Below are 12,013 nucleotides of genomic sequence, written 5' to 3'. Positions count from 1 at the left end.
GGTTTAGGAGCATTTTGACTGATTTTGCACCGTAGATCGTCTTCTCAAGGGTCAAACTACATTGTCCAATCATAATCACAACATCACCAACCATTCTAACTGCTGCAGTACCCCTCGGGTAAGACATTCTCCTCCTCCCCCCTTGACGCGGCACCACTATCAAGGCCATGGTCACGGTTTTTGTGTCAGGTGTGGCTTTCATAATTAAGTAGTGATGTATGTCTACCTATGACAGCAGAAACCAAGTCAATTGAACCTTTATATCACTGGTTCTGGCCTACCGAACCCCTCCAGCCTCGGTATGGCAATATTGTCCTGACCGCTTACACTATAACTTTAGAACAAATAAACCGATTCCTTTGAGAATTGATTCCTATCATCCTGTATATTTCTAAATATTTGTCAAATAGACAGAACTCCCAAAATTGGCCTCCTTCATCTCGCTAAATCGTGTTGCCAATTTCCATTTTATATACTGACAGGAGATGAGGATGTCTCCAGACAAGATGATGCACAGACAGAAAGCAATTTGCGAGATGTGAGGAAGTGTGTCCAGGCGAGCAGAGAGCGAGTACTGATTGCCTCCAGGCAGATGGCGGTTGATCCGACAGAAACTCCCACAGGCAGAACATGACATGTGCAGAACAGCCTCCAAGCAAATATGGAGCTGGTGAGAATAGACTCCAGGCAATTGGCAACTTCTTTGAAAGTGCCTCCAGACAATGAGTGACTTGCTCGAAATCGCCTCCAGGCACAGTGTAACTTGCTCCGCAATCGCCTCCAGGCAAAGTGCGACTTGTGGGAGAATGCCTCCAAGGAGAGATCAACTTGTGACGGATTGTCTCCAGGCAGATTGGAGCATATGCAAATAAATGAAATTGTTTTTTGGGCATTTACAAGATGTGTACAAAACGGCTGGAGGCATCCTTCAAAGGGGAGAGGACATGAATTGCCTGGAGGCGTGGCCGGATTCCTCCAGGCGTGGCCGGGTTCCTCCAGGCATGGCCGGGTGCCTCCAGGCGGCGCCGGACTCGCCGGACGGGTTGGTCACAGTATGACAGCCGCCCTCGACGAACCCAGGGCCGTACTATCGAAAGAGGAGATCGCATAGGCGGGTGTAGAGCGGAGACTCAGAAGTGGGAAGAAAGATAGTTGCTACGCCAATATTCCCGCGCTCTGTTTGAGTAGCACTGCCACCACGAGAGAAGACGGTGCAGATCCTCTCACCTTCGCAACACCTTCGACAAGACTTCTCCTTCACCAACAACCGTTCAACGTCATGTCGAGTTGCAACCGTAGTTGTTTTACGGGCAGCATGTCTGGTTTACTTGGTGAAGACATCGACATGCAGGTAAGGCGTACCTTCACTTGCCGACCTCCAACCGACCTCTGTTCCAAGTCTAGCAGAGACCTTGATGAGTTCAATATCCGCAACGGAAACCAAGACCGTGAATATTATGACCATGCCGAAGTCAACTCGCCCCGGCGAGTTTTACTTATCGTTTCTCTCCTAAGATTATCGTAGCCGATCATCAGGCGGAATTATATCAGGGCTCTAGTACTTCACTTCAACGATGAAGAAAGAGCCAGATCAACCCAGGAATGATGCAATCGGACTCCCAGGCTCTTCAATGGCTGGTGGAATGTAGTGGCAGTTGACAGTGCGGCAGAGGGACGGTGCAAAGAGATATGAAGGAGGTATGCCATAATCTTTTCACATATAATAGTACCGTGCGTTACCCCATATCCGGTTAAAGGCGTCCATCTCCTCGAGAAAAGTCACGGGAAGGTTAGGACTTATTGCATACCAGTTATCCTGACCCTCCCTGGATGGGATCATACAACCCGCCCCTGCCGCCACGAAGTCCTCCCAGAAGTAAGGGTACCATCCTGCCTCATGCCAGTCTATGATCCCCACGATATGGCCACCCGCGACCATGATGTTCGCCGGGCCCATGTCTCCGTGAGAGAAGAGCGGGGCGCGCTGAAGGTCGAATGGTTGAAGGGACTCATCGATTGTCTTGATCGGCTGGCAAGGATCACGATACCCCTTGACACGTAAAAAGTATTCGATAAAGTCTCGTGTCGTTCTTGCATCCTCAACGGTGCACGGGTAGTCCTCTAGGAGTTCTGTGAAGTACGAGTTTTGCCATGGGCCATCCATCGGTCCCAAAGTAGTCCGATGACCGCTGAGGGTCGAGAGCTGGCATAAGATATCTGCTAGCTCCCTAGAAATCGTCTCCTGATCGTCCAAACCAATGGTAGTCAGGATAGACTGGAGTGTATGGCCAGGAAGTCTTTCCTCGATGATGTAGGTGACTGTGAGTGGACGGTCCGTATCGACAAATGTGTGGTAGATGGCGGGGACAGGAACAGATGTGTGGTTGGCAACATAACGCGTAACGTCGGCCTCATTGAGAGATACCATTGTTCCGAATTTGACGATGAGCGGGACACCTGCTATATCGATCGCGACGACCTTCCTTGGATATGACACTAAGGAGATGTCCGGGTCCGATTCGTTCAAGCCGTTGCTGTTTAACCATGTACCACTGGATATGTAGTCCTTAAGTTCCGCTAAGGTCAGATGGGTGATTTCGGTGGGAAGATGAGAGAGCATGGTCGATGCGTGGTGCAAAGCGGGGATACTGGCGGTACTGTCCACTGGCAAATTATCTGTGTAAAGCGATGATTATATACGGAGGAGGATATACGAGTCTTACTTTGTTATGCTGGATCCAGATTGGCAGCTTGGATATGTTGTCCTTGCCGTTGCCACGGATGTGCGTGACGGTTCAATGACGGTTCGAGGTGGATGGCTATGAAAATCGAAATCATCATGGCATGACGGACACAGTTGATCCTGTCACGTGTTTAACCAGTCTCGGGTACAGCCGGGCGCTTCGAGGACTTCCGAGCGATCGAACATCGATGTCGTTGACACCGGACACAGAGCTGTATTTGGTTGTTCCATTGTCGTCATGGGTCATCAGCTTTGTCTATAGAAAGACGGTGTCAGAAACTCTTCAAAATCAAAATTGCATGACAGATGAACAAACTTGGTCGATTGAAGTAAGTATGTGCTCTCGCTGTCCAGTGATTTCTCCGCGTCACCTGTGCCAGTGATTCTGTCGTTCTATACATGATCCTCAATGGTCTTATATACGATGTTGATACCTTGTTTTCTTTTACCTACCTTGTCATCTAGCTTCGCTGACGATATATACCTACTAAAATCATAGTGATGCAGAATGGAAGGTCGGTTCAAAATTCTTACAAAACTCGCATGGTTTTCGCTCAACTTGCACGATTCTTGCATCTCCGCTGACGTTGTTCTTGACAGTTTATTTGCTTCCGAATACCCGGCTATGAACAAGCCACTCAGTTTCATCTGCTTAGCCATTCAATACAACTCTGGGCCGGGCATTGTAGTATGATAGCCATGAGTACCAAGTTCAACATGCGGCACTTTCAGATGTGTTGTGTCCCACAGCAGAGAGACCCCCATCCTATCAATGATCTGTTAGCCGAGATAGATGTCGTAATCGAAGGAAGAGACACGTTCCTTGGGCATCTAGATATTTAAAGGGAGATTCAAAACTGATCGAAGCCTGCCCACTGCCCTCTTCAGACCGTGCTTCTCGACGACTTCCACTATCCTCAACTTACTTTTGTGCTCTGCCTCGACAACTGAGGACAAGTCATGCAACGTTTTACTGGTACGAGGGGTGACGATGAGGACATCCTAACCCAATGTCACGAATTTGACGATGTCCAGATGGTGTATATATGCGTTACAACAAGTATGTCGGATTTCTTTCCACCTTCCCTCGGTGCTGTCGAACTTAATTGCTGTCTGGATGCAGATCCTTTTCACTGGCGAGTGGCTTGGCCAATAAACTGCACCGTTCCACAAGGAGATATGATTCCCGGATTCCGCGTTATCGAAATTATGCTCCCTGACACTTCGAACTCGGGTTGCTTCCATTTTCGTGACCATTTTCAACCTTCCGGCGCAGGATCCGCCCCTCGTTGGATCAGGTTTCAAGTAGGCCTCTTAGACAAAGAATCCAGAGAAGCATTGGCTGGCCTAGGTGCCTTTCGGGACCCCATGGTGGTAGGCCAGAATGGCAAGAGCTGCGTGTCCTGTGTTAAGGAGCTTGTCCGAAGCCTAGCCCAACCTTCAGTGAGGTTCTCTCTAGAGATGTGTATGTTATCATGATGCACTGACACGAATAACAATCATATACAGGGGATAGCCAAGGCGAGATTCCTGGGCTCGCCTAGAAAACCTCCGGCCTTTGACTGTTTCGACATGGCAGTCGTCGAGGAAGCAATACGGCACGCTGAAGCCATCCCAGAGGACCCTCGGGCCCGGTACTTCAACGTTAGGTATCGCTAGTGGCAAAAACACCACTTTGTGCGAAGTGTCTGTGGTACTGTCCTATGTGTACGTTGTAAGATATAGAGGTGACCCGTTTCCTTGACAAGACTGTGATTCGATGGGGTTATGTAATGATAGTCGCTTTCAACACTGTACGTCTTCGATCAATTCGAGACCACACGTCACCGTGACGGTGTCAACATCTTCCAATGTTTGTTCAACTTTTCGAATTTCCTGGATTCTGTGTTCAAGCTTCACGACTTTCACTTTCTGGTCACATCTCTTCTAATCACCTGATTGCTTTCTGGGCATCCACCCTAGTAGCGACGTGACTCCTCATTCATCCATCCCTACCGTGCACCTGCGGGTTCCGTGTCTAAGTCGCACGGTGTCCTGTCATGTCTGAGCATCCACCATGATCCGTGACCCACACTGAGGCATTGGACAAGCGCGCGACTTATGCAATCCACTTCTCAGGTACTCATTCAAGAAAACATCCATTGCCATCAGACCTCTCACAATCAGCGTGGACATACATGATGGTTTGACATTTGGAATTCCAAAGATTGTGTGGAATCTACACGGAAGCAGGCGTGGGTCTCGCCTAAGCCTGCTGACCCTGCCTCCAACCTACTTAATTATCCTGACTCCGTGTGCTTATGACCCTCACATTTTGTTCCTCAATCTTCAGTACCAGTTTCACATTGACTCTTCTAGTACAGGCCCCCTAGAGACATCTCCATGTCCGCTCAGTTGCAAAAAGCACTCCTTGTGGAATCCGAGGGCAGCCCCTTCACCCTTGGCACTCGTCCTATTCCTAAGCCCGGACAAGGTCAACTCTTGGTGAGGATCATCTCAACCGCCCTCAATCCTGTCGACCGTCACATGCAAAGCAGGGGATACTTTGTCACGAGTTACCCCATAGTTTGCGGCTTGGACGCCGCTGGTGTCGTTGAGGACGTCGGCGCAGATGTTCAGGGGTTTGCGAAGGGTGACCGCGTGTGAGTCAAACTCAGTAATTCAGGCAGCAATTTGGGGTTGACTGTTTCTGGGAAAGGGTGTATCAAGGCAACTTCACGTCTGATAGAGATACATTCCAAAAATATGGGCTCACTGATGCAGTTATCACGGCCAAGGTCTGTGGCTTCATACTGTCAAACGATCTTGCCGCTGACGCCAGCATACACAGATCCCCTCGAACCTTTCCTTCGAGGAAGCTTCTACGCTTCCTCTTGCCCTCGTCACTGCTGCTATGGGATACTACGCAGAGCTCAAATTGCGTGGCGGTGCGGGGCTCCTTGCGCCCTGGGAAGAGAGCGGTAGAGGAAAGTATCACGATGAACCGGTCCTAATTATAGGCGGTTCCAGTTCCGTAGGACAGTTCGGTGCGTATGATGTTGACCTCGTCATCAGAATGGTCACCATCATATTTTCCGTCTGGTCCTGACCAAACACTACTGCCATCCACAGCCATTCAACTAGCGAAGATGTCAGGATTCAATCCCATCATCACCACCGCGTCGTCCGACAATGAAGACTACTGCAAAGCAGCTGGCGCAACGCACGTAATCGACTACAACAAGACGCCCTACTCCGCCCTCAAAGATGCAGTGGTGTCCATCACGAAAAAGCCCATCAAGATGATCTACGACTCCATCTCCATCCCAGGCTCGCAGACCGCCTCCTGGACTCTTCTTAGTCCAGGTGGGAAATTGGTCGTGACACGCCCCCCCTCGGAAAGTATTGGCAAGTTGGGCGAAGAAGATAAAGATGGAAAACGCACGATATGGGTATATGGGAGTTCATCCGAGCCGGAGAAGGGAGATGAGCGTCTCGCAAAGAGTTTGTTCGCATCGTTGGAGAAGATGATGAAGGAAGGAGATATAAAGCCGAATAAGGTTGATATTTTGAAGGGTGGGTTAAGCGGTATTGCAGAAGGATTGGAGAGAATGGGAGCTGGGAAGGTCAGTGGGGTGAAGTTGGTGGCGAGGATTGCAGACACTCCATAAGACGACGGTCCATGTAACAGGCAATAGCAGAAGAGAAGCTTTGACGAACTTGTCCTGAATCGAGCAAGTGCTTCCCTGAAGTTCAAAGCCAAATGAACTAGTGAATAGATGGATTCTCGAAGATCAGTGAAAGAGAGTTTGAAGGGATCTGCGGCGCGCCCATATTTACCGTCGCTGATAGAACGTGGCTCCTGGTGAGGTGAAGACGACACCCTGTCTCACACACCAATAAAAATGTGTAGCCAGTCCGCACAAATCAGGTATATCGTATAACATAACGCAGAGTCCCATTATAAACCCCACAGATCGAGAAGATAAGTCCAAGAAGCATAAAGTTCATGAGCCCGTTAATAGATCATCCCAACATCTTCAGCCCCACGAATATTATCACCGCCAATATCATAGCAGGGAGGTGTAAGGAATAGGAACGTATTGCAGGGCTGGAGAGCGAGTTCCCTGAGGGTGTGGGTGATGCTGACGAGGTAGTCTCAGTGCTGACGCTCGTCGGCGAAGGAATTGCGGAAGAGGTCGTGTACGTTCGGATGTATGATATCTCGAAGTAGGCATCGTCAAAGTTGCTACCGTTTCCGGGCACGTTGTCTGCGTACTGAGGAAAATCGCCAGTGATACCGTTGAATACACAAACAGAAAGAATTGACTTCTGATCGATGAGCTTACACATTGACTGGTCGGCGTGAATTGGCAGGTGGCGTTGTAGGTCGCCGGAACGCCAGCCCTTGATTAGGAGGACGGGAGTCAATAAGGGAGGTGGTTAAAGACGAATGCAAAAGAACAGACCAATCTCCACACAGCGTGATGTCTATGACGAGCTGTTGTGGCCCGAAATACTGTGAGATGTTGCAGCTCGACGCTGGATAGCTGGCCGTGGGCTGGCCCCATTGAGAGATATCAAGCGAGGAAGTCGAAGTCGAGTTTATGATGGAAGCTGGGATGTCGGGACGCTGAGATGACAGCTGTGTTAAAAATTGATGGCGCTAGAATGGCTAAAACGGATACATACGCTCCAAAACCACATGCTAGCGTGGCATTTGTAGAGGTTTCTTCAGACCTCGTGCTCGGAAAACATGCGACATAAGACTCACAAGATCCCAGCAGCATCGAATTGCAACGCGTACACTCCACCACCCACTGCCGCGAACCCCGAGTTATAGCTATTTGGCTCTGTGACTGCAACAACGCAGCCACTGCCTTGCGAGCAGTCCTTCGTACGCGTGTCGCCTGTCTGCCACGAGTAATCCGGAAGCCAACAACCCTCTGTGGTGTGGAGCGCAAACTGGTTGTTCCCCATGTTGTTGACGGCCTCGATGATGTCGATCTCGCCGTTGTCGGGCCAGTTGATACCCTAAAAAGCAAATCGTGGGAAACGTCTCGGAGCTGAAGGGACCCACACGTACGGTGCTCCAAAATGCTGGCCATGTCTGTTCATCGCGGGTATTTATCGTGAGGAATAGAGATGAGACAGCAGGTAAGATATGAACGTACTGAACAGCCCCACGGTAGGTGTGTGGCATCTATCACCCATAGACTACCGATCTTTCAAAATAATACCGTCAGATTCTGTTCGCACATTCTTGCTTGCAGAATCCTCACTTCATAGAAATCTTGCGTAGTGATGCGGATCTGAACACCCAGGTCAGTCAGCGCTGCTAAGATTGACGTAGTCGAGACGTACCGAGTTCCTGTTCTGGCCGGGCGAGACGAATGAGCTGTTATCTACTTTGATGACAGCGCGTCCGTTGGCGTTTGTGTAGGTGAGGCTCTGCTGTGAGGCTGTGTCACGGTCGAGGTAATTCGCATTGCCTATGCCATTGACTATCAGAGTCACTGCAAGAGACAAAGAGGAGGGGATGCGCACCGAACGTCAAGTTGTCTTCATTTCCATAGTAGTCCCACCTAAAGTCCCCAAATCAGATCGGGAGACACTTGTTCTCGAAGGTAAGTCCTACCTATCAAAGAACGTTGTCCCAGAATAATCGCGTAGGATGTCGTAGCTCGTCACTGGACGGAGCACGGCCGCCAACACGAACCAAAAGATACACCTCATCGTGCAGGAGGGCTGTAGGCAGATAAAACACGTAGAGACGCACAAGGAGAGGGGGGAAACTAGGCTGGTAGCGAGAAGGCGCCACCAATGTTGGACTAAGCTATATAGCCCACCTCATACCACTCGGTGGCGAAAGCATGCGATAGATCTGATTGTGGATTATGTGAGGCCGCCATGGGTGGCCCCAAGAGTGTGAGAGTGAGATAGAAGAGCCGAAAGCATACTGTTTGGTTGCGTGTGCTCCAACTTTAGGGACGGTATTGGGCACGAGACGGGCCCATAGCGCCGTCTACCGGAAAACCTCTAACGGGGCCTTTCAGAACGTGTTTCGATTGGTACATGAGGCAACGACGAGCTTCACCGGGACGACAGTGGAGAGATACATACTGGGAGTGCGCGGGGGAGCATCCACGAGAAAGAAGTAAGCTGGTTGCCAAATGCTAGAGCTATCAGGTGAGTCTAAGGGCGGAAGCGCGGACATGATAGTTTTCAATATGCGTATATCATCATGCAGAGTCTGGAGAACAGAGAGAGATAACATTTATGAATATAGACATCAGCTGTGCAGTAGGATTCCCGTAGATTCCCGTATACTCTTTGGATGAGCTTGAATGTCAGCCGGCTCAGCCTGCGGTAGACCGCCCTCAGAACTACAAATATTCCTGGAAAGATGCCAATAAAACAAGAGCTAGGTAGGCTTTGCTGTCGAGTCGATGATGCCAATAAATAGATTGTCGTCTCGGCGAACAGAGTATGGAATGTTGGAGGCTGCTGAGGGTTGTGGTTTACTTTGGGATTATATAGTACTGGTAGCGGCAGAAAATTATCGGAGGTATGCGATTATCTGATAAGATCCTAGGGATCGGCGTTTGGGTCCGCTCACGTCTGGCGGGAACCAGTCAGTATAATCCTCTGACCAGCGCCTTCCTCATGTGCTTCAGCTAACTTTTTCTCTTTCTCATTTCCCCAACCATCTTCTAGGCTTTTACTGTCGCTCTCTGCTCCATTTGTGTATCCCACTCTATATATCTCAGGATTGTAATGGAAGCTGCCCCGGATGCCCTCAACCCGGCCACCACCGAGACTCGAAAGGGAACGCCTGCTGTAAGGGCCGCGAAAGACATTGCTTTTGGTAGCGTGCGTGGTTACTTCTTACTTTTCTACACTGTATCTAATTCGGGATGTAAAGGCTGCAGGAATTGCGTCTAAGTTTCTCGAGCATCCATTCGACCTGACGAAAGTACGGCTACAAGCTCAGGTTCTCGATGCATCTGCACGTTTCAAGGGCCCGTTAGACTGTCTATCACAGACATTCAAGAAGGAAGGCATTAGAGGCCTTTATAGAGTACGTCTGGCCTTACACTGTCTGTTGCCTAATTCCCCAGGAGCCACAGGGAGCGTTGAGCTACGTCTTTGTCAGGCGGTCATATCCGTTCCAGAGTCTTCGGTGCCTTCCTTGTACACCTCGGATGGACCGGGTCAATCCTGTGAACTTGGCAGAACACAGTCGTAGCTTGTCGTTATTTGCTTCACAGGAGTCCGTGAAATCCTGCGTAGCATGCTCGACGAACTCCTGGGGAACCCATCCGACACTCGTTTCATATTGGACCCTCTCTGAGCGCTGACACACCGACAGGGCCTTCCAGCGCCCATAGTGGGCGCCATGGTCGAAAATGCAGCTCTTTTCCTCTCATACGGAGAACTTCAAAATGCTGTTCGATGGGCAAGCGGTACACAAACTACACAGGCGCTCTCGCTACCTCAGTTGGCTCTAGCGGCTGCAGGAGCAGGCGCCATCACTAGTACCCTTTTGTGAGTGGTTTTCGCTGTTTAGTTATTCAGGAAAAAGCTATCACAGGTCCACAGCACGTACTTTTGCCATTCGTGCAAATAGCTCAATCGGAAAAATGATTGCTTGGCAGCCTTCTGCCGTGCCATACTCGTATGCTCACCAGCTGACCGAACATATTGTTTACTCGCAGAACTCCAATTGAGCTTGTTAAATGTAAAATGCAAGTTCAGATGCTCATCTCACCCTCCATACCTCCCACCGTCCTCGCATCATCCACATCCATACCTCTCAGCGCCGCCGCCACCGCCACACTCCCACCTTCCTCTGCTGCAGCCGCCGCCGCATCCCTTCGGGCTCTCCCAGGTCCTCTCGAAATCATCACCAGCATCTACCGTCAATTCGGCCTGCGAGGTTTCTGGCTTGGCCACACCGGTACACTCATCCGAGAAACTGGAGGTTCCGCCGCGTGGTTCAGCACCAAAGAATTCGTCGCTTCTCTCCTGATCGCTCGTTCTCCCCCTTCACTTGACAGTTCAGTTTCGAGAAGACGGAGGGATCTCAAGTCGTGGGAGAGCGCGTTCAGCGGAGCGTGTGCGGGGGCTTCGTATAATCTTGCGTTGTTCCCTGCGGATACGGTGAAGAGCACGATGCAGACGGAGGCGGAGTTGAGGCCTGGGTCGCAACAGGGAAGGAGTTTTTGGGCGGTGGGGAAGGAGATGTGGGCGAAGCAGGGGCTTAGAGGGCTTTATGCGGGGTGTGGAATAACGATTGCAAGGTCTATACCGAGCAGTGCTATCATCTTCTGCATCTATGATGGACTGATGACGAGGTTTGGGTGACGGACGGACAACTCGATGATGGAGGGAAGGAGGCAGCGAAGAGGAGAGAGATCATGGAGAGAGGAGTAATGGAATGAAGTCGAGGGCTGTATACCCGCCGAACTATGCTCGCTGCATATTGCATTGTATCTTTCTTGTGCGCATTTCCATAGACTGCCCATTCCATAGATTATAACATCAATATTGTTCGACTCAATGTTGCAACTAAAAGGGATAACTCGTAGGTGCTTAATCTGTGAGCAGTAAGGTCTTGAAAGCACGCAAGTTATTGCCAGGCTTGTTTAACTCATTCCAAAGCCTTTGAATGAGTTCACATGGGGAACCAAAGGACGGATACCTTGATTGTGTTTTGTGATACTCGGGAGGGAGACAGAGAAACAATGTCGGCCGCACATGGACTGTAGTGACAGGAAAAGAGGAACAGAAAAAGGAGTACGATGAACATGAGATCGGGGAAAAAAAACTTCAAAACAAACAGTCTGGGCCACCCAGTCTACCCTCACGCTGTGGCGCCGGAATTGTCCGTCGGAGTCTCAACAACCTATCGCTCTTTCAAAGGCAGCCTGCTTCGAACAGTTTGCACCACAGATCGCTCAGCTACTCTCCAGACTCGGACTGCTTCAGCAAATAAATCTGCTCACTATCCGTGGAGATGAAGATGTTAGGAAGATGATATGCGGTGATTGTTTCACTCCGCCGATTGGATCGGGAAGCCTCTCAGCGGTAATCCTACTTCATCTTGCCCTTGAGTTCTTCGAAAGGCTATATATCCTAGAAAATCGTGCTTGTGTCTATCGCCGATGATCTCTTGGTAGCTGTCAAACTCTTGATCTGTTAGACTCGCTGTACAGGTCATTGCTCGTCCTCCCGCGTCGACGTTTCCTTACTAGAATCATATGTGCGGTGTTTAGCTTAAATGCTGCT

The 12,013-nt window shown here is 50.0% G+C and overlaps 4 protein-coding genes across 4 annotated transcripts; 2 read left to right on the top strand and 2 right to left on the bottom strand.

Annotated features, from left to right (window-relative positions):
- Positions 1-1,696: 1,696 nt before the first annotated feature.
- Positions 1,697-2,620, bottom strand: STEHIDRAFT_142002 (uncharacterized protein; the record flags this gene model as incomplete). Its single annotated transcript, XM_007308984.1, has 1 exon — positions 1,697-2,620. The coding sequence occupies one exon, from the start codon at positions 2,618-2,620 to the stop codon at positions 1,715-1,717; it is 906 nt and encodes a 301-aa protein (XP_007309046.1). The 3' UTR covers positions 1,697-1,714.
- A 2,467-nt stretch (positions 2,621-5,087) lies between these two features.
- On the top strand, positions 5,088-6,399 carry STEHIDRAFT_171681 (GroES-like protein). Its single transcript, XM_007308983.1, has 4 exons — positions 5,088-5,385; positions 5,442-5,520; positions 5,574-5,769; positions 5,855-6,399. Exons 1-4 carry the CDS (start codon positions 5,126-5,128, stop codon positions 6,391-6,393), a joined length of 1,074 nt encoding a protein of 357 aa, XP_007309045.1. The 5' UTR covers positions 5,088-5,125; the 3' UTR covers positions 6,394-6,399.
- A 240-nt stretch (positions 6,400-6,639) lies between these two features.
- Positions 6,640-8,460, bottom strand: STEHIDRAFT_85518 (glycoside hydrolase family 16 protein; the record flags this gene model as incomplete). The annotated part of the gene is made up of 11 exons (XM_007308982.1): positions 6,640-7,000; positions 7,072-7,129; positions 7,192-7,355; positions 7,415-7,430; positions 7,497-7,756; positions 7,809-7,832; positions 7,897-7,947; positions 8,005-8,034; positions 8,087-8,214; positions 8,270-8,307; positions 8,361-8,460. Coding segments are annotated over 11 exons (1,121 nt in total), but the record flags the coding sequence as incomplete, so codon positions are not given.
- Positions 8,461-9,371: 911 nt separating this feature from the next.
- STEHIDRAFT_103617 (mitochondrial carrier) lies at positions 9,372-11,282 on the top strand. Its single transcript, XM_007308981.1, has 4 exons — positions 9,372-9,595; positions 9,648-9,803; positions 10,095-10,270; positions 10,441-11,282. The coding sequence occupies exons 1-4, from the start codon at positions 9,500-9,502 to the stop codon at positions 11,087-11,089; spliced, it is 1,077 nt and encodes a 358-aa protein (XP_007309043.1). The 5' UTR covers positions 9,372-9,499; the 3' UTR covers positions 11,090-11,282.
- Positions 11,283-12,013: the final 731 nt, after the last annotated feature.

The sequence above is a fragment of the Stereum hirsutum genome, assembly GCF_000264905.1.
Source record: "Stereum hirsutum FP-91666 SS1 unplaced genomic scaffold STEHIscaffold_16, whole genome shotgun sequence".
NCBI classification, from domain to species: domain Eukaryota; kingdom Fungi; phylum Basidiomycota; class Agaricomycetes; order Russulales; family Stereaceae; genus Stereum; species Stereum hirsutum.
Note: the sequence above shows the minus strand (reverse complement) of the source record. Positions and strands in the feature narration are given on the sequence as shown.